The sequence below is a fragment of the Pezoporus wallicus genome, unplaced genomic scaffold (assembly GCF_028554395.1).
Source record: "Pezoporus wallicus isolate ANWC-B61680 ecotype Strahan unplaced genomic scaffold, APGP_CSIRO_Pwel_v1 contig_818, whole genome shotgun sequence".
Lineage (NCBI taxonomy): Eukaryota > Metazoa > Chordata > Aves > Psittaciformes > Psittacidae > Pezoporus > Pezoporus wallicus.
Window position 1 is genome coordinate 4566485 of NW_026636248.1, and position 26231 is coordinate 4592715.

Below are 26231 nucleotides of genomic sequence, written 5' to 3' on the forward strand. Positions count from 1 at the left end.
AACCAGACAGTTAAAAGAGCGGTTTCTGAAGCAAGAAGTCAAGTGGGACTACAGGTGCCTTACTGAGCCCAGTGTTCTTGATGGAGTCTACCTGGACAGCAATAAAGAGCAAGAAATGACAGTGGGGTCACAGGATCCTATTTTAAGCCTGCATGAGAGACATGCCAGGGAGACACCTGTTTTGTGGCCTGTGATGCCTTCTACCACCTCATATCAAGCCTTGAACTCTTTTGTAGGTTAGAACATTTCAGCTGGGGTGCAAAGTGTGTGAAGAATTTACTGGAATAACATCATCCTGAGTCAACTCTGGCAGTCCACTTATCTATGTCTTTCCCCTATAGACTCAACTAGAAGGAAGAAAATAATCTTTACTTCTTCCTGGACCTGCTGTTCCAGCACTCTTGTGGCACTCTATTGCAAATGCCAGTGCCTGTGGGTCAGTACTGGGTCTAATTCACAGAACAATTCAGCATCTTTCATTTGAATCTAGTTACTTGCTCTGTGGCCACTAACATTTGCTGTAATGTATCCTGAGAACTGGATCATTATTTGCATAGACGACTGAACATACTACCATGGTCAAATGCAACATCCTTTATCCTGGACACATCATACCTCACATGTCCTAAATATTTACATGAGGAAATCAAAGAATATTCTGCTATTGGTAAGCCTGTACTTTCTTTGGGAAGATGTTGCTTTCTCAAAAAGCAATTCAGCATGAGGCTTAGTTCTATATCTTATAAAAAGGACAACAGATTTTTAAACTATTAGAAAGAAACTAAGGTGGAATTGTCATTGTCTCTGACACAGGTTCTTCTAGACCTAGGGTTTTGTGAATGTTCAGAAGCTGTTCTAAAGGAGCACAGTCCATCAAACTTTTCTCCTAAAGGTTCATACAAGCCCTGCTGCTCTCACAGTTACTTCTCCTAGATGGCAGCAATAAGATAATCAGTTCAGTGAATTATCACGTGAATCAGAGTAGATTTGATATAAGTTTATGATTGATTTGCCTTAATAGAGTCATTTATTTTCCCAGCTCAAGCAAGCTGATGGAATGGAAAAGTTCTCATTTGGAAATACACAAAATACACTTGAGTACCTGGATGGCTCAAAAATCTTTACAGGCATACTCAAAGAAGTCCAGCATTGAGGATTTAAAATTATATCTTAATTTTTATTAGAAGTAATTAACATCAAGTATAGAAACTAAGCAGTAAGAAGAGAAAAACGTTTTTCACTTCAGCCCACAACAAAAGGTAATCGTTATTTAAAAGCATGCCTTTAAGTTCACAAGCCAATTTCATAATTATATGAAGTACTGGTAGTTACAAAGACAGATGTAACTGACTTTGCTTTTATAACCAACAATCCTCAGCAAAGGAAAACTGTCACAAGGAACTATTCCGCTGCACTGATAAAAAGATGTGTCAGAAAAAACTTCATGTCTTATCAGACTAAGGTAAAACTTACCTCAAAAGACAACATATCCTCAACAATCCAGGAAAACAAGAAATGGAACTAGAAGTGCCTTGGCCAACAATCTTGATGGCTGAATCAATTTCTTATGCACAAGAGGGAAGTAAAAGTTTAAATAATGCTGTTTGGCAAGAGTTTTGATATTTAAACATGCACACAAACATATGACAAGGGATTTCCCACAACAGAAATGGTAGCAGCTGTCTCTAAGGGTGAGTCTCTACCTATTAGAGTGGTGAAGAGAAAAATCATTAATAAAAGACGCACTGATGATGAGTGGACATTAAAATGCAGACTGCATCACTATAGGTTAGATTTTACTATCTCAATTTCAACAACCGCAAAAGGATTAAAGACAATAAAAACTGACTGCGCATTTTTGTTGTGTATTTTAATTACAAAGTAAAGTACATGCCATCATCAGAAGCAATTAGAAAACAAAAACAAACCTAAGATGGAAAGTCCTTCTTGAAGCAGTTTCTTAATGTACTTGGTTGGACTGTACAATAACTTACTATATTACTTATTTATAAGCTGTTCTTTTTAGCTTTTTTTTTTAACGTTATTTAAATACAAATTAATGGAAGCTGATTGCCATACATTTAGAATATCAAATGGTCCCTGATTTCACCATTTCAGTACATACTTAATTTTCAGCATTTGTCTAGACCTGTAATTAATAGGAATCAATTATGACCCAATTGTGAAGCCTCTGCAATTATTCCCAGAAATACTGCTGGATTTCTATTGAAGGCAAAAGAAAATACTTCTGATCTGCACAAATACTTAAAGACTACAGTAAAAACTGTTACCTTTGACTTGGTTTTTTACTTTTGTAAGATACACTTTGACAGGTTTTTCCACAGCATTCATCAGTACAGTATTTCTGCTCTCTGCACAACACTGAGGTGTGTGCAGTCCAACTGCAGAAGGCAACCTAAGCAGCAGCATGTGATAAAGAGGAAAGCAAAGGAAGAAAAAGCTGCAGCTGTTGAAGTCTAATATGAACTTGTTCTTTTCCCAGAGCCACTTTGCAACATGACCATGTTTCTATTTGTTGGCTTTCCCTTTACATCTTTACACGTAAATGTGTCTACTATGTCCCCAAGAAGGACCAAGAGGTTTCTGATGCAGATATTAAGACTGCTGTGAGACAGGTTAGTTTTACCCTACTGATGATGTGTTGTTGCAATAGTAATCCTGCTCAGTACGAGAGGACCCGCAGGCTCAGACCCCTGGTGAGTGCGCTTGGCTGAGGAGCCACTGGCGCGAGGCGACCATCTGTGGGCTTTTGACTGAACGTTTCTAAGAATCCCGCCTAGACGCTTGATGTTGTGCTATTGCGTCATCGGTCGCTTCAGAATGCATGCATAAAGCTATTCCTGAATCTTCGTTAGCGAAGCCAGGCCTTCCTCATAGGAGAAGGAAAACTCCTATCTGATGGAGCTTGTCTAGCCTTGTATGGTCTTCCATCAAAGCGAAGGACACTCTTACAGAACCTACGACCTGTGGACTTTGCTGTCACTGTCCCAGCTAACTCGGCTGTGGCAGTTAAACCTCAGGTGTAAATGGTGGGGCCAGGTTTGCACAAGCTGCGCTTTACCTAAAAAATCCACTGCTCAGGCTGGAAGGGCTCACTCTCACTTGTCTGTATGGACGAGCAAGGGTCAAAACGATAGGTGACAAGGTGCATGGGAAGCTGCAGATAAAACCTTGCATGTGGGTGGACCAGCGCATGGGTAGCTCGAGATCACTCAGGAGATGACAGTCCTGGTCGGACACTTCCTGATTGCCTAAGCACCCTTTTTTCCAACCAGATTTGCATATCCCACATGCCCTTGGTCATCGTGCTTGTAGTAAGCATGGTTAAAGCCCTTCCCAAATCTTCACTCGCAAAGCCAAGCCATCAATCATACACCTTCATGACTTCATTTACAGTACTTAGCATCTAGGAAATTAAAAAAAACAACCAACCAACCTGTGGTTGATGTGTTTTTTTTAATGGACCAGGTCAAATGTTTCTGAGTATCTATATTTATTTGAATTAAGACTCTTGGGTGAGTGTCTGAGGAAATTTGCATGATGCCTCATGTTTTATAAATGACATAGAAATGAGTCAGACTGTTAAAGCTTGCTATTGTACTAATACTTGAAAATACCTATCAGATAGTTTACTAGAACTTTCTGCAACAAATAAAAGGTATGATTTACCCTCACAGGGCACACAGAAGATTCATATATCAATAGCATCGATGCATTATTTTTCCACTTCCAACTCAGCAGCATTGATCGTCATCTCTAATCGTCTTCCCATGGGACTTGTGCTCAACCACAGTAGGGTAAAACTGGAGAAAGGGGGAGTGAGAGGCAGCAGCAATTTCTGCAAAAATGCTAAGAGCTACTTATTTCAGGATGAACTAATAATCCCTCCCTCCCATTTTTGATGCCTACTTACTTATTTCTATTTTGTTGTCTTCAAACACTGAAAGGAAACATTCCTAGCAAGTTAAGACTTCCTAGTCTTCATTCACTAGCACAACGCCACTGTTCCTGCAGGTGGCAGTTCAAGTACCAACTCAAAAACCTAACTGAACACATATTCCAACTATTCTCCTCTGCTACAAATCTATGTTTAAACATGATGTATACTGCGATCATAAAGGTCCTGACTTCGCTTGTGCTTTGTAACCACTATATGTTCTCTACTCCAATACATACAGGATATAGTCTTTCCACAAAGTCAATGGGAGTTTGGTCATCAACTTTCATGAGATCAGGAATTGACCCATAATGTTTTATAAAACAACAAAAAGGAATGTATTTATGGTTTTATTATTATCCCTAATAAGGAAACAAGGAGAAAGAAAACACAGTACGTGGTCTAGTCTACATGCACATGTGTTACTTGTATTAATATCAATGGGATTTAAAAGTGCATATGGAGAGGATAAGCTATATCCCTATGTGTTCAGCCATATCCTTAAGGAAGCTCCCCAAATGCTTGTAAATATGATCATGCTTTCTAACATACTATGTATTTATTTGAACAATGTTAAATCTCTAAGCCCTACTTTCCAGTCCATTAAAGCCTCAAATAATTGTTTATTTCCAGCTTAAAGTTACTCTCTTTTTTCCCCATTAAAATGCTGCCTGTAACCACATTTCCACAATATTCAGGGAATTAGAGAATTGATAATAACTTTCCCATTATCCGAAGGGGTACCTCTCCGGGAAGAGAAATACTCAAGATGAACTATATTTTAGCAAGCAATTCTTTCCAGAAGATTTTGGTACAGGCCCAAATTGTGTAGCTGAAAGGTCTGGAATGCTACTTACACAACAAACATGTGTTTGTGCTGCAGACCTTGGACGACTGAATTCCTTCTGGAGGCCAAAGGCCTTGAAAGCTAGTCATTCTTCTGCATAGACTTGTTCTCATTTCCTTTTTGCTTTTAAAGGTTTGAACACAGGACAAGGGCCTGATCCACTAGGCACAAGAGGGTTATTCTGGATTACCCTTACAGAAGAAGACATCAGAATTCATCCCATGATTTATGATCTGGTGCAAGTTGTCTTGGAATGAGATAGCCAAAGCATTTAGGGAATATCCAACGCCTGCTAGCAAATTGCGCTCACTATCTTCCTGCAACCAATCAGTTTATTTGGCTTATCTTTTACTTCCTTTCAGTTGAGACTTGGTAACTGCCTTTATGAATCCTCTTGACTATAGTTTTATCCATTAAAAAGATGATTTGGATAGTTTACTGCATTAAATGCTTCAACCAATGTTGTAGCCACAAATATAAACCAATATTCATGCAGGCATAGTCATGACATTCATGGTGCCCATATCACACTACATACAAATACAGCACAGAACCAAAAGCGAACTTTATTGTAACCAGCTGCCAAAACTCACCTTCTTCACTAACTTGATGGAACTCTTTTAATGCCAAGGCAATATGGCTGTTTTCCCTATTTTAATATAAGCCAGAGCAAAAGTTTACATTCTGGTATTACAGTTTTGTTTTCTTGCTGTTTCTTTTTGACTGTAAACAACATTTGAAAGCTCAGCTTTTATTTTACCTTTTAAATCTCAATTTACAATAAAAATTCCAAATGGGACTTTTCCTAATGAAATACTTGCTTTGTGATACAGAAAAACAAAACAAGCAGTCATCATCTTTTTAAACTACATCAATGAATGGTGAAGCCAAATCCGGTTTCCCAGCAAGGAATTATTAAAAGACAGAAATAGTCCAATGACCACAGGAAATCTTTAAGCATCAAAATGGGGACAAAAGTCTCCTGGGGAAAAGACAATATTTCCTACATGGTCATTCATGTCTCCTTGTAATACAATACAGGGGTATTGTTTATTTGTCTGCTTAAGTAGATGCATAGAATAAAATTAGAAACAAATCCTGAGTACAAAAACATTTCAAACACTAGATGCAGGCACATGTGTTGCAGTACCTGCTGTCACAACTATGTTGTGATGCTTCTTTGTAATATATAACCAGCTAGACCTTTGACCATTAATATACACATCATTCTTGCCTTGTTATAATAAAGGCCACCAACCTCCAGCAGGATCTTTGACTTCAGGTCATACTGCAACTTGCTGCAATCTTAACACTGGTCATAAAATTTGTCAAAACAATAGAAGAAAAACTCTAAAATAGATACACTTTATTAGTCAGCCACCTCCCCCAAGGAATTCAGTCAAGGAATGTAGACCCAAAGATTTATTTTTCTGTTCAGGTCATGCCTGGGGTAGACTGCTGTGTTGCTAAATTTTCTAGTTTGAAATCAAGAGCAAGAAAACTTAACAGGTCTCAATAAGCAAAACCATGTTGAGATAGCCCTCTGTGGACCATGACCTGAAGTTACAGCAACAAGCATTATCCCCACCACAAAGATGGCTCAGAAAAAGGCACATGGTCCACAGCTTACCTCAACGTAGTCCCTGGCATGGCCCCAGTCTCTCTTGGCATCCAGATTGCCCAGGCTGAAACAATCCAGCTGTCCAAGGTGAATTTTTGCTACCGATCGGCTAATTTTTCGAGTAACAAAGTTAGCTCCTGAAATAGAAATAAAAGGTAGTATCAGCATAGTCACAATGGCAGATAACCAGACAGAAAAAATGCCTTGTACGTACCAGCATATGGTACTTTCAGTCTTCATTCACAATTCTTACACCACCTAGACCCATGCCATCTTTTATCATTTGAGTAGGCTAAGAAGCTTCCAGTGCAAGTGTCACATTAGCTGCATTTTCACAGCAAACATCTTTCTTTGTGGGACTTCTTAAGCGTTCCTAATTTGCTGCCTCAGTATTCAGTCCAGGCATAAAGCCAAAGAAAATCATTTGGAATGTCAGTTCTTAAACACAAAATGCAAAAGGTTACATAAAGAAGACAGGCATCTTAGATCTTAGACCACCCTCAAGTTTTTTGTTGCTAATTCTTTTTTGTTTTCTTTTCTTTTTTTTAGGTAGTCACGTATCAAAATAAATAACTTTATTAATAAAAAAAATTGAGACTATATATTCTCCAAAGGACTGTAATGGTTAAATGCATTTCACTTTTTAGTTAGTTGGGATTCTTCATCCCCCAGGTTCAGTGAGATCATGAAAATGTAATTTCAACTTCATCAGTTGAAGGCCGCACATTATTTTACCGTATTTCTGTATTTTGTTCATTGTATTGCTGTAGCAATTTTGTGCACCCATTTCTTCTCCCTGGAGAGTTGCTTTAAATAATGCTAGTTTCGAGTTATTTTCATATCTTGATTTTTCGATTATGATGGCTGTGATTCTAAAATATGCTCAACAGTCTCCTCAAAAGCAGAGGGATTTGAATTTATACCATGATTCCAGGCTAAACAAGCCCAATGGCATTCGCCCACTAATGGGCCAGAAAAATTAAAATTTCATGCCTTTTAAACAGCTAAAAAAATAAAGAAATTATTGACTGGTAGCAGATGAGACCTCATCCAAATGGAAAGCAGGACAGTCAGTGAAAAAAACTGCACTTGTAAAATGCTCTTAGAAAGTTTCAAAAGTCTTAAGTAGTGCAGCTTGTAAATTCAATGCATGTATGTAGTCTTTTCATTATGGAACCCTGCTTTTGGGATATGCATCTAATTTTTCTCAGTTTCCTGTCAAATTAATGATAAGCTGCGGAAAAATTATTAAATAATATGAAGTGTCTTTTTTTTAGAGTACTATTTTCCCCTGTGAAGTCAAGAGCAGCACAGCGTCTTTTAGTGTCGTCTGACTCTGCCAAAAGTAAAAAAAACCCAAACAACCAACAGATTTCACCTATAAGAACCATGTGGAATGAAGCAATGAAATAATTCAGACCTTACCACAGGATTAAGATACAATTTTAACTTTCTGTCTACTGCTGAACTAATTGAAATTCCAGTTATTAGCCATTTAAAATATATCCATAGTATGCACTTGTTTTTTAAAGGATGAAAATCATGATTTCTGTATTTCCTGAAAGAGTGTAGATATGTAAAGGAAGCTTACAAAACAGTGTGGTCTGCAAAATTTCAGAAACAAAATATATTGAGGAATCTTTTTTTTTATAGCAATATTCCTCAAAAATTGAATAAATGAGTCTGCAGGATGAAAGCCCAAGCTCTTCTTTCAGACTGCACCCTCCATACTCAACAGGAGAGTTATGATTATTCCGAAGATAAACCAGCACAAACCACAGGACTGACACTGTGACTCTGCTTTTGCAATTTCTGAAAGCAAAGTACTGTGGTTCCCCTGTTCCTGTCTGGATGGGGTTGCAGAGGGAGTAGAGCTCTGGCTTAACAGAAACCAGTGACAGAGTGTCTTTGGCTTAGTCAGACTGGCACTTCTCCAAAGTTTGTTTTCATTTATTGTATTATGGAATACAATGCTTTGAGTTCTTTATACAGATTAGTGATAATTAATTAAAAATAGAGTAAAACTATTACAGAAACTTATTAGGAATAGCTCTGAAACTTCCTAACCTTCTGCACACAAATAATTTCAGTTAGCATTATTATGCAGCAAATAATAGTTGAAGGAGAAGCTTTGTTTTCTAGGATAAGGTATACGGCTTTATGTTCCACACTGCAACTGATAATAAGCAAAACTGTCCACTTTCAACACTACATTCACATTTGCATTAAAAGCAGTGAGAGTTCTGGCCATCCTCTGCAGTTTTACTGTCAACCTTCATGATGAATGAACATCACCTTTCATTTTGGAGTAACCATTTTCTTAGCATAAAAAGAAGAAAAAGCTATTAGGTTCTGTGTGTGTGAGAGAGAGAACATTTATGCTATCCACTTAACTTGAAATGTATGAAAGATACTACACAAGAAAAAGCAGATTTGTCTAGCACAACACAGCATATTTGCATAACTGTCATCTTCTTGCAGAGTCACTGATAACTGGAAAGAAATGACCTTCAAAGATCTACTCCAAGCAAAATCCAAATACTCCTCAAAAGCATGAATTGAAGAATTAAGAGAGCATAACAGCGAAAACCAAAAACCTTTATTTTCCAGAAATATTCCACTAAGGGTTCAACAACATTATACCAATCCTCTTCTTGGAAATGCCTCAGCATTAAAGCGGAGGAAGAAAACCCTGCTACTGTTCATCCTGAAAAATGTGATTATAATTTTTTTTTCATGCAACCAAGGACTGAATGGCACATTTTAGAAGCATTTAAATGACATGGTTCGTAAATAATGCTAAAATACTGATTATCTTCAAACACAGTATCTTAAAATATCCCATTACACTTTATGTTTGATCCCATGACATTAAATGCACAGCATAACTAGAATTTATGGCCGATGCCCATTGAAATAATTCAGAATAGTTAAGGCTATGTCAGCATTTCCATTATAATGCCCTGTCCTAGCGGTTTGCAATCAGGCTATAAAATCTTGCTTTGGCATGAAACTTGGCAGACATAATGTCTCTTTCCTCAGGAATGATTCTGTCTAAAAGGCCTATGCATACTGCTACAGATACCCTTATACAACTGAATACAAAGTACCTTTTGAAACACAGAACTGGTTAGCTTCCTTCTTCCTCAGCAGGTATTGAGGACTTGCTAATGTTGAACCTGAGAGAGCATTTTCCTCAGAGTGGCCAGTTAGTGCCAGCAAGAGTATCAACAGAGCTGGTGTGTTAACTACTTCGACTTTCATGTTGATTTTCATCAGATCAGGATGATGCAACAGCTAAAATGCCACCAGCTACCAGAGCTGACCAAGACCTACTTTATTATGCTACTAATATTAATAATTCACACGGAAATGTGTTGGTGGTAGCAACAGAAACTGGCTTAGATTGGTGGAGAAGAGAGATGTCGACCCCCGCGTTTGTTGCCTGCCTTTGTACTGTTTCCAGAGTTCAGAGAGGCTTTGCAAAACACACCTCACTGCTCACACCTAGTACAAATGAACATGGAGTGTTCAAAACTCTATTAAATGGGTGATGTATTTGTTACTTATTCAAACACTTTTTCAAAATGTGTGAGGATGGCACTGTTCTGGGAGCTCACTATCCTACAGCAATCAAGAGTAGAGTTATTCCTGCTCCTTCTATAGGGCCAAGCATGCGGGCTAACAGCTTTGCATAGTTATCTATACAGCAAATACATCCAAATCATGATGGGCCATGTTATGCTCTGGTTTGCATTGCTACTGACAGCACTGGAATTGCTGTACAGCAACAGCAAAGATCTGGACAGATGTTGCAAAGGATGCTTTGATGTGTCCACACATTTCAGCAGTTCCATACAGCCTTGTTTTAGCAGTGCCTGACAAGTTTTTACATTTTAAAAGAGGCCTTAAACATGAGTTTTCATTATATTAATAGCTCATTCAGGAAGCCTGGGCATTAGCTTAGATTTGCTTTCAAAACCCAAGCCCTCCCTCTGAGATCATTAAGCATTCCAATAGGAACGATAAGGTCTGATTTACAAACCCGATTTTAAGCAAGGACTCCTCATCAAGAAGACCTAATCTGTAAAACATATAACTTGTCAGCAAACCACTATAGGAGCAATACTACAGTGAAAAGAAATAGCAGAGGTATAATGCAATAACTTCAACTCTCCAGCCCAGGCCTGTTGCCTGCTGCACTCTCTGGCTCAGGGTTGAAAATAGCTTACACAGCTCATCCCTCCAAGAGGGACATTGCACTGCCTACATCTGGCAAAGATAAAGTTTCGAAAGCTGGACACATCTCTCAATAGAACATATTTAAAACTATTGCTTTAGGAAGCAAGCTCTCAATGCACCTACAGTTCCAAAGCTAGATGCCCTGACATAAAAAAATCCGGGTCTCTTCATAGGTACCCCATTCTTTTTATCAGCACTGGGATTTCACCCTTTGTGTATCATCAGAAAACTGGCTGTTTAAAGTAGGTGTTATCTCTAGAATCTGCGGTGTGTAAGAGACAGCCAAATGGATGAAGCAGCTTTAAAAGACACTGGTATGGTAACTATTTTCAAGAACCCTCATTTTCCAAGCTCTCAAGGCTACATACACAACTCAACAGATGACAAAACTGGGGTCTTAGGAAGTCTGCTATCCCTGTATAACACTAGTTGTTTCATGCAAAAGAAAATCCATCATTAATCCTAGTAATATCATGGAGTAACAATCAGTCTGGCAGCATTTAATGGTGATATATATCAGCTGAAATGCAGTCTATCAGGTTGCCATAACATCTTTGTCTTTGTTTTGCATAAAATATGATAAAAAGGTTTCTGTTTCTAAAGGTGCTGGCACAAGAAAAAGGGTAGTTTTCTTGTTTGGTTTCTTTTTTTTTTTTTCTTCAAGTTTCTACGGTTCTGGCATAGATTCTAGTGGAAGCCTAGCATGTTCAAACACATTGTGTACCCAGTGCTTCTACTAAACCAAAGGAACATATTTCTTTTAACATACATATGTTGTAAATGACACATTTAATGAGATCATTAAAATGTTTTGATTGCCTGAAAGTCCACACTACTCATAATTTCCATTCTATGAGAAGCTTTTCCATTTTTTAACAAGTTGAAATTAAAAAACAAAGCAACACCCAATTTTTCTAAGAAAAGAAGTCCAGTGTCCTTTACCTTATACTGCTAAAGGTCAATATCAACTTTTCTGAAGTCAATGGAGTTATGTTAATGTAAACCAGATAAAAATCAAGTTACAGATCTTTAAATTACCCTTCCATATTTTGGGTTTACATACAATTTTCAACAGTATTTTGATCAAAACAACTGACAGTGTACTGCATTTTGGTAAAACTACTAAAGCAGATAGTGTACGCTAAACAGTCATTTAATTTGTGACTCCATTCTCAATTTTAAATAACAAATTGTTCTCAAAACAACAATCACACAAAGTAGAAACACCACCGGAAATAAAGGAAAAAATTACTGTTAAAGGCGATTTTTTTTCTTTCCCAGCTCTTCACAGTATCCTGCAAATTTTACAAAGCAAGTACAGCTACGTTTGGATGAGTTTGCCAAGAAGTCCACAATCAGATTTTTTCAAAATGAAATATATATATGAAATAAGAGTGATATGATTCATAAGCAAATAATTGTAAAGTCATGCACTGCCTGGGAAACATCTTCCTGACCTGAGCAATAAATCATTTTATTTCCTGAAACATGACATAGCATCAGCTTTAATCCTTACATTTAATCCTGTATAGCATAGCTGGAAATACTTTTCTTCATCATAATATTTCCATCTCTTTCTCTGTCTTTTAAAATAGCAATAGTACCTTATATGATAGCGGGTTTCTCAGATTTTTAATACATTTGCAATGTTTTTCAGATGTTTTCAGTTTATGTACCCCCAACCATTTTTCATGGAAACATGAGATATCTAAACAGGAAAGATAAAGCTACTGATAATAGGCTTGTTTCTAAAGATTAGTCTTTATCAACTCTGTGGGAAATAATCACATAACAATAAAATCCACAGATCATGGATTGAAAGCAAGAGTCCAATAATATGAGGATAAAATTGTCCCTTCTTACAAAGTAATCTTCATTTGGTATTACTTTAAAATGTGTGATAGCAATAAGATGAAGTGCTACTATTTCCTTTAACTATTGCTAATAAAGACATTAATTGGCATATCAATTAAATTATTTCTTTTTATAAAATATTGACACACAATGCAAAAAATTAAAATGTGTTAAGTCTGCTTGGCCTCATTTTCCATTTGCACCGTACACTTTTCAATGGAATTCCTTGGGTAATGGAAAATACACTACTACTTGTATTTTAAAAATGAGCAGATTGAGGCAGAAAGGTAAAGGCATGCAGAAGTAGGAAGCATGAGCAGCAGGAGGGCAGCACGCTGGAGTGGGTTGAGTATCTTCAACCCAAGAGCACCTCTGCCCCCGACATCCACTTGCATGCTGAGAACATTTGGAGAGCTGAAGGCAGCAGGAGGTTGCATGAACTAGGCATGGAGGGAGCAAAATTAATGATTTCTATATTCTGAGGGGAAAATACGAGTGAGGAATGGCAGAGTAGAGAGTCTGGAAGGGAACACAGCAAATGGAGACTCTTCTCCCATAGTCAGAAAGATAGCATGAAGCTTACCTGGAGGAACAACTAGTAAGCCCTGTAAAAGAAGGTCATGGAAATAGGATGAAAGAGTAGGTGGCATTTGTCACAGCACAGCAGAGCCATGCTTCCCTGTGATTCAGTGGAGCTAACCCTACACTGGGGATCTGTCATCAGGGCTTTAAACTCTTCATGACTGTTCTGCACCTCCCAAAGAATAATGACAGGGTAATTTCTATGACTACACACCAGCAGTTCTCTAAGGTGACTGAAAAAATGACTTTTAATTAGCAGACTATCTGCATGTGTAATGCGTAACACAAAGCTACTCAATTTCACACTCAAAACACCCTTATTCGGGACTAATTATACCTCTTAAATCTATTACATGGGCCTTTTTAAAAGGACAGGGTGGCATACCAGCAATAACTGCCAGGCAAAAGGTGCTATTTCAGTATATTTCCTCCACATAATTTTTCTTAAAGTATTTTCCCCTCAGGAACTGTACACTGAACAGGAAAAGGTGAGGCATCAAAGATTCTTATAAAGGGAAAACCAAACATTAATACTGAAAACAATATGTAAAAGTGTTATTCCTGTTCCCAAGTTTATGATGTTAATGGCACTTACATAAACAGAGCTGCATTTCGCTTACAGAAAACTTAACCTTTTGCTCCAAACTATTCACTTTGATTTCATAATCGCAGTTTATACACACTACATTGTAAAACAAAGGTAAATGTCTTTAGCCCTTTAGCCACTCTGATTTGTTAACACTCCTTAAAGCTGTGTTTTTTAAATTGTACAACTACCTCTCATTTAAGCTGTCACAGAACTGGACAAGCCCGTGCATGTCTGAGCTATGGGTAAGCATGAATGTGCTAGCCCATCAGCACAGAGCCTTTATATTCCTTAAGCATGTGTAAACGATTGGAGTTAAGTACATGCTTTGCTGAATTGGTGCTACAATAGTTAGGGAAAAAAAAAAAAAGAAGAAAATGTAGCAGTTGTACAAAATGGAAATATGCATTATAAGGCAACTTGCAGAAAAACAAACTTCAATTTATCTCGTTAAATACCTATCAAAGTTCAGACATCTGTGCCCTTAAATTTAGCACCCTTTCCTTTTCTCACTGTCTTTCCCCTCCTCCATCCTCTCAGCAACCAGTAGCACATCAAAAAAGGTGGTGTTTGATAGTACAAGCTGAGACATTCAGATTTTACCCTAGCACTCCCTTGAGATGAATCAGGCAAGGTTTTTAATCTTACCTGGTGACACATGACTGACTAATACAGTTTCTTGGACCTTCTGACCTCTGAGGCACTAAGTCTGGCTGGTCTCTCAACTGCTCCAGGTGGCTGGAACATCAGCTTGTGGTAGGTCACAGTATAATCAAAGTCTTGCATGGATTTGTGCCTTTCTGCGCACCCATCTTAGTGCTAACGTTTAATGTGCACATTTCTGAGTATGAAATGTGTAATTTCACTTCAAGTCAGGAGTAAAAGAACTTTCTTTTACTTCTGCTGAAGGCAAAAGACTGTAATAAAAGCTAGCCTTAATACCAACCACAGTGGTATACAACTTTGCTGAATCAGTGCTGATGTATTTTCTTGGAGAGAGAAAAAATGTCTAGCTACAGCCAAATAACTTACTTGAAACTTTGCCTCCCACACAAACTAATAAGCAGTCCTAGATGGGTTTGACACTTATACAGTATAACTCAAGATGTTCGTAAATCCATGTACCTCCCTTTGGAGCTTTGTTGCTCAACTGTTTCTCTCTTAGGACTTTCTTCTGGTTAGCTTTGTGACAGTGGTAGTCCTCCAGGCACCCTTTAGTCCCTCAGTACATCATTTGGTAAATGCATTTAAATTTTCATAAACCACCTCTGCTACAGGAATCCTGGAGCCACCCAGAGAGGTCCTGAAACACAGCTGAACTGTATTTCCAGAGAGCTGGAAACACCCATTGGCAAAAAGCTCATTAAGAAGTAGCAAGGTGGAGACTAGTGAGAGCTGGAGAGAAAGAGAAAAGGAAATCTGAGCTTCTCTGCAAACACAGGCAGCATATTTTCTTCTAGTACTTCAACAGGGCATATAAAATGCAAGGTGCTACATTTCTTTCCATCTTCTGTTACGAATAATTAGATCCTCAGCTAGGATGTGGTGAGAAGTTCATCTCCAACACCAGTGACGATCCCAACAATTAAATGCTCAAATTAACTGTGATGTACTGTCAGTATAAAGATGAATTGTTCCAGCTACAGAACCCCTTCAGAATCATAACAGACTCGATTACTTATCAAGTAAATGCACAGCTCTGACAGAAGAGTCAATAAAAATCTTCACACTGTGTGCTGTTGTGTACAGTCAAGTTGGTGTGCGACCAGGGGTATGAAATCAGCTCACAGCGCTTTCAGCCCCCTCTGCTTGTCCCAGCTGTCCGCATTTCATGAACTCTGCTTTTGAACAGGGACAACTGGGGCTGCTGGTGACAGAACAGGACAACGCTGGAAGTCATTATCTTGGATAAAACCAAAGAAACACCCCTCAAATGTAGATTTTAACAACAAACCCCGTTGAAACAGGCTTCAAAGTAATTGGAGGGGATGGGACACAACACACGGATAGACCCAACCCTACAGTTTAAGAAGAGAATAGGAGGGAAAGGCTGTAAATACACCAGGAAGACCGCAAGTCAACAAAGACAGTATGTTCATTTTGCTCATGAAAGACTTGGATATGTTCGGCCTTGCTGTGCTGACCTCCTGTATTCAGAGAGCCCACAAAAACATTATTTCACCTAGCTGTGGTTACTGCTGGTTGCTTAAACTTCCCATAAAAAGTAATGTCCTTATTTCAGAGCAGACCACGATCACTCTCGGGGGTCCCTGAAGTTAAGCAAGGGTGCTCTGGCTTCCACACCCAGACCCTGAACTGGAAATGCCACCAGGCAGAGGAGCAGCTCTCCCACAGGAAGAAAAGATATGTTAGGAGGTTGCATAAAAGCCATTGCTGTGATCAAACCTCCCTCTGTGACAAACCCTGGGTATGTTGCCAATTTTCATTTTAAAATGAAAAAGGCACCAAGGCAAAGAAATGGGCACTGTTATTTACTGAGGAAATCACTTGAACACAGGAAAACAGTAAAATTACAGCAGCATTTTGAAATGTATATACATTTCAATGAATATTTCATTTTCCTAACATTGCCACTGAAAATGAATCCCACGCCTGCATTTTTTTCCATGTGGGAATAGTGTTTCTGTAGTGTAATTAATAAATTAAATTAAAAAAAAGCAGCTATAAACTCAGAGAACTCAGTTTTCTGGAAAGATAAATCAGTGCAGTTCCACTGAAGTCAGATGATTTAAATTTAGAAAGAAGAATCCAAAATTAAACATTTCACCATTAACACGTCCAATCGCCACAAAAACTTTGCATAAGAAAATATGTAACAAAACATTTGGGAAGTGATTAAATGGCAAAATCCAGAGTGTCTAACTAAAATGTCCATTTAATGCTGTTCAACCTGTCATGCTCACTGCTGTTTTAATAGCAGTATTTTTAAGAACACTCCTTCCTTTGTGGACTCCTGAAATTCATTGTTATCCTGTTTTTGTGATATTTCCCATTTAAGTTAGTTTACACTTCCTCTAGGAACAGAAGAGGCAGTCGGATCACCTGCTGTTCTGAGATGCCTACAATGCTTCAGCACAATGGGGTGAAACCAGGACATAAAGTTAGCCGAATTCTGAATTTCCTGGCTTTGTATTTTTAGTGGGACCTTTCACATAATTTTCATATCCCCATAGGTAGCTGTGCATGCTCTCAGTAAAAACATACATGCACATGTACTCTGTACATGTTCAGGAGCAAAGCTGCAAATTCTAGCACTAGAAGTAAGGATTATGTGTGCCAGTGTTATTTTGAATGTACAATGATACAGTTTCACAAAACATCTCTAGATTAATTACATACTGCATTTTTTTGCCCTTATAGGATTGTCCTCTGTGCAGAGAATAGACTTTCTCTGAGAGTAGAGACTACTGTCCTGTTAGAAATGGAGTGCAGGGGCCCTATGGAGTCTGAAGCTAAGCAAAGATAAAGAACTGTAGAAAAAGAAATTATGGATTCACAATTCAGTCTGATTAATGCTGCTATGGAAAATATAAATAACAGCTAGTTTCCTTCTGCAAATCTGAGAAGGTGCTTAGAAAGTCACTTAAATCAAGGTTCTCATTTAGTCACTGCTGCATATTCCTTTGTGTACTTGTCTACCAAGCCCTCAGATGCAAACAGATGGGAATTTTATCCTGAACATCAACCTGTCAATCAATCAATCAATCAATCAATCAATCAATCAATGTAGTTGTTTTTGTTTTTTTTTTTTCCCCATGCCTTAGTTTCTTCCTCCAAAAATGGGGATAAAATGCAATGTTTTACAGGAAATTGAGGAAGTTAAGTATTTGCGAAACAGTAAGAGAGAAGCACCCTGGAAGAGTCAAAACGGGATGAAATCGCTCTTAGTGCAAGAATTCAAGAGTGGCCATGAAAAAAGGCGTGGAGTAAATCTGCTGCCAAAGAGCTCCTTTCTTGCTCTCTGTCCCCCAGAGACTGAACAGCTACTCATTTAAGTGAGAACTGTCCATCCTGTGCAAGGAATAAGGAAGGGCGTTATCAGAACATACAGGCACAAGTCTGAGTTAAGTTTGTGGGAGCATCCCTCATTCAGTCATTACACAATTTTTGAGCTAATCAAGTTCGCAATGTTTCTTTTTCACCCCTTTCGTAGTTTCCAGGATGTACTCATATTTACCACATTTCTTATGCCCAAATGTCTTTGGATGGTGAGGAAGACTAACTGCTGTGGCCACAGAATTCTTAAATTTCCTGCTGCAGTCTAGAGCACACTTCCAACACTGGATAAAACAGAACTTTAAATAGCTTCCCAATGCACACTGATAAGTTCGTCTCTCAAAGGGCAGTTTATCAAGGAGCTTGAGGAGCAGGGAGAAAAATTGCTGAAATTTAACCCTGAACCCCATGTGAACCCAGGGATTGGGACTGCATATTTTCCACTGTCCTGCCATCTGCTGCTTCACTGCACATGGTAATCTTTGGCAACCCCACTGAGAGCTGCCTGGGCTTATGGCTCTGTTCAGACAGGGTGTAGAAAGAAAAGACACTGAGAATGTCATGGCTGACTGACCAGACTACTGAGATCAGAGAGATTATGCCTCATTTGCTCACCAAGCCCTGCCAAAAGCAACACCATTTAACTGCAGGTACTCAAAACCCAACAGGCATGTTTAAAGGAATTCTAGGCTTAAAAAAGGACCATTCATAATGTGCATTTGTGGGGGATACTGCAGCTACCACCTTTTGGCAATTATTCACAAGAGTTTTAAAAGAAAGTTTACAGTCCCCAGCATCTCAGGTACAAGTGAAATCTGGCAGAAAATATCATACCTAATTTACAGGACACACAGACCTGGAAGATGACTCAATGCAGGAATAACCTAAAGGGACCTAACAGCCCAGCAAACAGAGATAAACAGAGAAAAACCATAGCTGTTGTTTTAAAACAGCTACAGTCTGTTTATCTCCCAGCTGTGAAACGCTGCACACTATGGGAGCATGAGGACTTGGTACTTATATGCATAACTTTCATATGTCATCTCATGACAAGGACCTCCCTTGAGCTTCAGCCAAATCTACATTTGTTCCCCAGAGTACCCCCAGAGGATTCAGATGCAGCAGGAGAAAAATCAGCTCTCAAACTCTGATTTCCCTTTACCACACTCTTCTGAATAAGGGCCCTAACCCTTTCAGTGATAAAGTACCAAATGATTACCCACAGAATTTACTATTTCAAAATGATGACTGTAAAAGCTAAGGAATATTTCAGAAATGTCTTAAAGCTGCTAAGGGATACCATCTAAGGGTGTTGGACCTGCAAGAAAATTATGGTACAATACAGAGTGACTGTAGGATTTTAAATCGTACCATGCTGACACTCACTAATGTATCTTCCTCAACCTCACTGCTTCTGCCAGAAGTACTACAAATGAAGATGTAATTGTATATGTGTGTACAACAACATCCTGCCCTATTTCTTCACTCAAATACTGATCTTGGAAATGACAGTCCCTTCTCTTATCTGCTTGGGAAAACAAAGGCACTTCAGTAAGACAAGCTTCTCCAGGGGCTGCAGAACTATGGTTGGCAGATGTCAGGATTGACAAATGTTCTTCTAATTGCAAAGGGACACTACAAAATTGTCCTCTGATGTGGAATAGACAGTCGCTGTCACCCTTTCTTCTTCCCTGCTGCTCTACTGCCTCCACTCTGTCTGCCTCACAGGGAGATTGGAAAAGAGAAAGAAAAAGCAATGTAGGAGAGAAGGAGCAGGCATCTTTTTCCTAGCTCCAGCTGTGTTGGAGCCAAGAGGCTCCATTGTTTTGATGATTCCCCGATCCTTCCATCTCATTTCATCCCTGCTTGACAGAAGTGCACAGCAGAGGTGGGAACGGCCTGCAGACATACACAGGGAGCTTCTGAAATCCTTACGCTATTCCCTCCTAGAAAGGACCCTTCTTTCTGAAAGCTGGAGCCAAATAATCTCGAAGCAACCTCTCATGAGTAGGTTCCACATGCAGGTAACCCTCACGGCTCACAAGGGAATTTTGCTAGTACTAAGCTTTGTAAACAAAAGGCAAGGTAGGAGCAACGTGCTAAAACCAGTATGGCAAAGACATCAAACATGATTTCCATGGATTTTTCTTCTGATACAAATGCATAACTTAAAAAAGAGCAGATTTGAAGTAAAAAGCCATGAAGCCAGGCAGAGCCACTTCATAAAATGTACTAAATGAAGCAACTTTTAATAATAACAAGGACTGGCAGGTAGCCATGGTAGAGGAGGAAAGACCTAGTAGGAATGTCCTGCAGCATAAAAGTCTCTGTTGCTCTCATTACTGAAAAGGAAGAAAATCTCTTTAAATGCTTTTGATTCAAATGATCATTTGACAGCAACGACGGACAAGACAAATGGCTGTAAAACAAGGCAACTGGATTTCCTACCGCTACAATATCTTACTTGGCTCCCATGACACAATTTCTCTGTTATTCTGCCTTGCCATGGTAAAGTAAACTTACAGGCTACCCAGAAAACAGATGAGTGTAATCAGTCCTTTATAAATTATATCCCTTCACTCAAGGAAAGCAAATAACTTTGCCTGTTCTATAATAACTGTTTCTAATACTTCATTTATTCTTTAAATTGTTTATAAAACACTTCAAGAGAGGTCAAGACAAGAGGGCAACAATAATTGGAGATTAAGGAGACTCTCTAAGTATTTTGTGCCTGTGAGTAAATACTTTGGCAATTATTATGTTACAAGATAGATCTACTAAAAAAAAACCCAACCAGCTTATTTATGATTTTCTTGAACACACATATTTCATCTAAGAAAGAGTCCTCATTTTTCCAGTTATTTCAATTCAAATTTAAGCAGCTACAGAATTGGCTGATGTCATATGATGGGCAAATAACAACAGGTTTAACCTGCTTTCGTATGGAAGAAGCATAAAGGAACAACGTGATGAGTGCAACCAGTCTTCTTGCAAAGCTTTCCCCAAGCGTCCTGAGGAAGCAGGGGCTTTTCTCCTCAGAGACAGATGTGTTAAAGCCCACAGAGTCAGGAAGGGGCAGAACTGAGCCCAAAGGACAGGGACATGAATTCACGTGCAGGACTGGGGTCTTTGGGTGAGGTTTTAAAAAAAGCTTTCAAACAAAAGGGACAATCATGTCCTTTTGCAGCCCCTGTGGCATGGCTCTGCAACATCATCTCTTGAGTTTCTGAGTGTCACAACTATGCAGATGCCTAATGAAGCTGAACTGTGACACATCAACACCAGTCAATATCATCCACACTTTGGAGGCACATATGGATAAAATTATGTTGAATTTTTAAACTGTCAACCCACTGGTTTCTTTTAAAATAGTTAAAATGCATCACATTGGAAAAATATGCTTCATAGTCATGTTTCTGCACAGCTTGGAAGATGTTGCTAAAAAACCCACTCATGTCTCCTGACATCTCACCTGCCAATTTAAAAGAAAATGTAAACCAGGTTGCTGAAAAAGAAGAAACAATCAAATTCTGGGTAATTATACAGAAATTCTAAATATAAACATTACAAAAATATTTGATAAGGGATCTAAAGGAAGACAACACTATAGGCATACCAGCTTCCGAAAATGGAATTCTTCTGAAGGGTTTCAATGGAATTTAGTGAACAGTATTTTATTCATGACAAAGGAATCTTTTTACCTATTTTATACAAAAAGGTTATAAAAATGCAGGTTCAAGATTCAGATTTGATATTGTCCCTCTTCCCCCACCCCTTTTCTTTAAATACCCATGTTTTCTTGATGTTCTCAAAAGCACAGCGTCATGCAGATCTACACACAAACGCAAGCTCGCTCCAAATTACTTCACTCTAATACAAAATTATACAGACTGTTTCCACAATTTATTTTAACCCCATTAAAATCTTTCTCCTTGAACCTACATATTCCTTGGCACTACATGATAGTCAAACACTGCAGCACTGCACAGCTCACGTGTCAGCCAGGGACATACTACAACCAAATAAAGCAGTTTACCCAAGCAGAGTGAAGGGCACAATGCATCTAAGCTGTGCCAAATTGTGAAAAAGCTGTTTATTTTTTCTTTCCCCAGAGTTAAACTGAACTGAAAATTGTTTTAACTGCTTTTTAAAAAAAAAAAAAAAAAATTCTAAAATGGAAACTGAACCACAACTCTTGCCTGAACTAAAATCTTTGTGGAACCTAATCCAGAACTGATCCAAGAAGAAATACCTGATTATTGGATCAGAATAATTCTTTAACAGAGAATTTCCCAGAAGAAATTCCTTTATCATATTTCAAAATTTTGTATTTTTCAGCTTGAACCGATTCAGAAATACTAAGCAGATAAATAATTATTGATGAAACTGAACTAACGAGTAAAAAAAAAAATCAGATCTGAGCCAAACTATTTACTATTACTTCATGCTGTTTTACTTGTTATAAAATTATTGGTATTTTTCAAGTGTCATATGCCCATGTTCTTATATTACAGGAGTCACAATTTTTATATAATTTTTAAATGAATTATATTAAACTTAGCAGTTTTTTCCCCACAAGTATTGGTTTAGAGTAAAAGGGAAAGGAGGCCAAACCAACATTTCCAGGTAGCTTCCGTCATCATGACATAGATGACTACTTCTGCTTTTAGAAGTAGAGAATTATCAGGTCCTCTTAAAACTATTAACATTATGCTTCTGTCTCAAAAGCTTTCCATAAAATGCTCACTTTTTCAATATGTAAGCCTCCCAGTGCTTTGAAAAATTTGAATGCTCTTGTCATTTATTTCATTTCAAACAGCAGGTTTGAAAATCTGATCAAGACAACTGAGCTATTATTCACTTACCAGTAATAACTTCCTTTTTAAAATCAATACTATCAGACTTAGAGTCAGAGCCTGTAAGCATCAAGTTGCCTCTTTAAATATTTGTAGGATTATGGCTATAATACTCTGTGTAATGAAAGGCAGAAACATTCAAAAAGAACATACTGTATCGTGTAGCTGCATAAGCATTTCTTTTCAGGTAGGCTACAGAATAAGAAGAGGCATTTCTTTTAATCCATTGAGGATTAATGTTCTATTTTTTCCCCTCAGTACTCTAGAGGAAAAGCATATTCTAAGTGTTAAATCTTTCAGGATTTTTTATTCAATACCAAGACTTTGTATTAAATATTAAACTACCTGATTATAACCAGTAGAAACAACATTAAGTTCAAATGAACCCTCAAGTATACTACCAATTTGGATAATTTTAATTTATTCTGCCTTTACAGCAAATTTTACTGAACATACTAATTCATCAAACTTGCATGTACAGCCAGCCATCTTCAAGCACCATCCACATACATACATGCACACTTCTGGAAAAAATTAACATTCCCTGGTGACTCTGTGGGTTTCTTCATGGGTGTTGATGCCTGGTTATCACTGTCTATAAATGTGACGGTAAAGCAGATGATATCATCACACCACCAAACCCACAAGTAACCTGTGGAAGCAAAGTGACAGGAGACACTTAACTTACTTGCTAGTAGACCAAAGTTGTGCAATAACTGGAGCACTCTAATGAACTCAAACCCAGAATTGCTTCATCCCATGATTTCAAAACAAAGAGCTTATTTTTCCTTTAAGTGCTGTTCAAGATTATGATACTTTTCTTAAGAAAAGTGTCATTATGAGACACAAGTAAAATTTAATGAAGACCTATTACTTACCGGTTACTTTTCTGATGCTACTTTGGCAATAGAACTTGGATTCACGAGCATGAAAAACTGTTGCCAGTTCTTTAGTAACACCAGCACTGTCAGAACTAGGCAGCAAAGGTAGCATTTGCCTACTGTTGTTACACGAAATCAAGCTTTAAATTTCCCAGCTTGAGTTACTGTTACATCAATCTTGTTGTTTTTCTTAAATATTGCATGGTCTGTGGGGACTGTTAAATATGCTAAAAATAAAACAACTGTATATGTGCTACACTTTTTGTTTGAAACTTGAACAGGTTTAAAGAAAAATGCCTATTATCTGTGCTACATGCTCAGTTTGCCAGTTAAGGACTCGTTCAAATTAGCATCCTCACCTGAAGATGCAAACAAAACACAAGCTACCTGGTGTCCATTGCATATGCTTTAAAGAAATGGGCTTGAGACTATGAGAAAATTAAAACTGTGTTAAAGAACAGAGTATCTGAAACTTGAGGAGCATTGCAAAAAGAAACCATGAACTAGAACACAGAAAGAATGGTGATGCTAGACCACGCTGAGCTGAAGGCAGAGACACTCTCCTAAATGTAAGAACACTGTCATTTCCACAAAGACATACTAAATATAAAGGACAGTCATAGTACTACTGTGTAGCCCAGATGCATGACAAGCATACATAATTTTCATCAATGCCCAAATGATTCAAATCACTACCTGCAAATCATAGTATACCTGGACAGGTTACAGCTCAGAAGACACAGCAGCACTCCATTCTGCTGCTCAGAAAAGGAGAAGCGCATACACTGCCTAGTTTTAGACCTCGCAGAAGGCAGAGGTTTGTTCATGATACCTAATGGCTACCCCAAGAGAGCATGACAGGAGTCACACTACTATTGCCAGTCATCCCATTCCGCTACTAAAGAAGGGACAGAACACTTCTGCCACCTCCTGCCTTCCTTACAACATACCTAGAGGATATAAAAAAATATATGCGAGGATTTGAGACAAGGAAGTCACATTCCTGCTGAAAAACATGTGCTAAAATTAGCAATTACTGGTCTGATTTTCAATGACAGACACATGCGATATTAATGCAAGCAAAGAGCGTGGAAAAAAGGAACATTTGCAAACTCAAATGCCTAGTATGATCGCAAGATTGGCTTTGCTGAAGATTCAATGGCACTTCAGAATAAATGCTTAAAATAAAGTTCATCGGTGATACCATCCGTAACCAATAAATCATTGAAGTCCAGATAAACTTTTCAGTTTTCTTAATTTTCCAGAATTATGTAAAATTTAGGAAGTTTAAGGACTGTTCCTTATATTTGAAGGTGCTCCATATATCTTGAAGAAGTATAATAATGGCAACAAAAGAGCTTGTAATTTTTTTACAGTCTGCAGCAAATAGAAACTCAGGATAAGTGAAAGCACATAGCATACCAGGCAACTCAAGTAGCCCTAATAGATTCACACATGCCTACCAGTGACTCAGAATATGGGCATGAGGTGGGGCTGAGAAAATAAAGGTGTCAGCAAGAAAGCACAAAGATTTATAACTTAAAAGCAACTGTTTCAAAAATTTATAAAAAGAAATGCAAAGTAAAATGTTTCTGTGTGTTACTGAAGTTTTGCACATGACATCTGGATTTGTTTTAAATCCAGAATGAGCTCTGATTTTTCCAGATTTGCACCGCCTAGACTTGGGATTACTATAGGATTTTATTTTAAAGTTTCTGGCAAATATTCTCAGTCCATCGATTGATTGATATTGATGCAACGAATAAACACCTTAAACCTTTCTTAATACAAGGTTTTTAATATAAACGAGAAAATCCTTTCTTATGTTCTTTAAAAGTAAACTGGAGGTCTGAGTTGCTTTGTTGGACAATTCTTTCACTACTTGTAAATTTAGTCACATTTAATGCAATGAAATCAAGCTCTCACCATCAAAACCACAAATCCATCAGCATTCCTGCAGCATTTCTATAGAAGTGGTTCTCAAACTCACATGTCCTAGGGCGTAAATTAAGAGCAAGTAGAGAAAACATGATATTGTATTCTCTCTGTTGGCTTGGTTTTCATTTGTTTTCCCATGCCAAAGAGCAACCCTGAAATATTTCATGTGAAACTGCAAACTGTGACCTACAACCCTTTGTTTTAACAACTATCATTCTGTAGGGGTGAGATATGATACAGATCAAAATATGCAGAGGATATTGCAACAATCTATATAGCATGTGGTATCAGGTTTAATTGCAATAACTACTTGCAAGCTGTTTGAGAATACTCATGCTTTTGGACATAGCTTTCATTTGCCAATTGATGCCTAACAATTAAGTAGAACATATAATTAAATTTTAAGTGTCTATGAAAAGCAAATCCCTGAAAAGGAAATATTTCAGCATGGTTGGCAAGGTGTGCTCACATGAAGAGTGTGGGAAACACATAAAACTGACAGTATATACTGCTATAAACCCTTGTAACAGAGGTTAAGATCTGCTCAAAAAACACCTGCAGTTAGATGAACAAGACTGACACAATCAGCCATCTGTCCCACTGTTATGATTTTACCTGTTTCAAAGTGACATTGGTTATATTTATAAATGTAAAGCTTTCATGCACCCCCCAAGAAGTACATAGCGCATATAATGGTCTGAAATGAAGCTACCTACACATGCAACGTTTGTCTGTGTGTTTTGCTTCCTATTTTTAAGCACACCTTTCTGGGAACTTTCAGTGAAGACTTGGCACAATTGAGGCAGAACTCCCTGGCAGTATTCCTAAGTTCAAACCAAGCTTTGATCA

At 38.0% G+C, this 26231-nt stretch overlaps 1 protein-coding gene across 1 annotated transcript in view; it reads right to left on the reverse strand.

The window, feature by feature from the left end:
- The window catches only part of GMDS (GDP-mannose 4,6-dehydratase), a 422575-nt gene that overhangs the window by 226025 nt on the left and 170319 nt on the right, over positions 1-26231 (reverse strand). The window contains exon 7 of the mRNA XM_057399362.1: positions 6436-6563. Coding sequence (XP_057255345.1) covers positions 6436-6563 — 128 coding nt within the window. The remainder of the gene's footprint in view (positions 1-6435; positions 6564-26231) is intronic.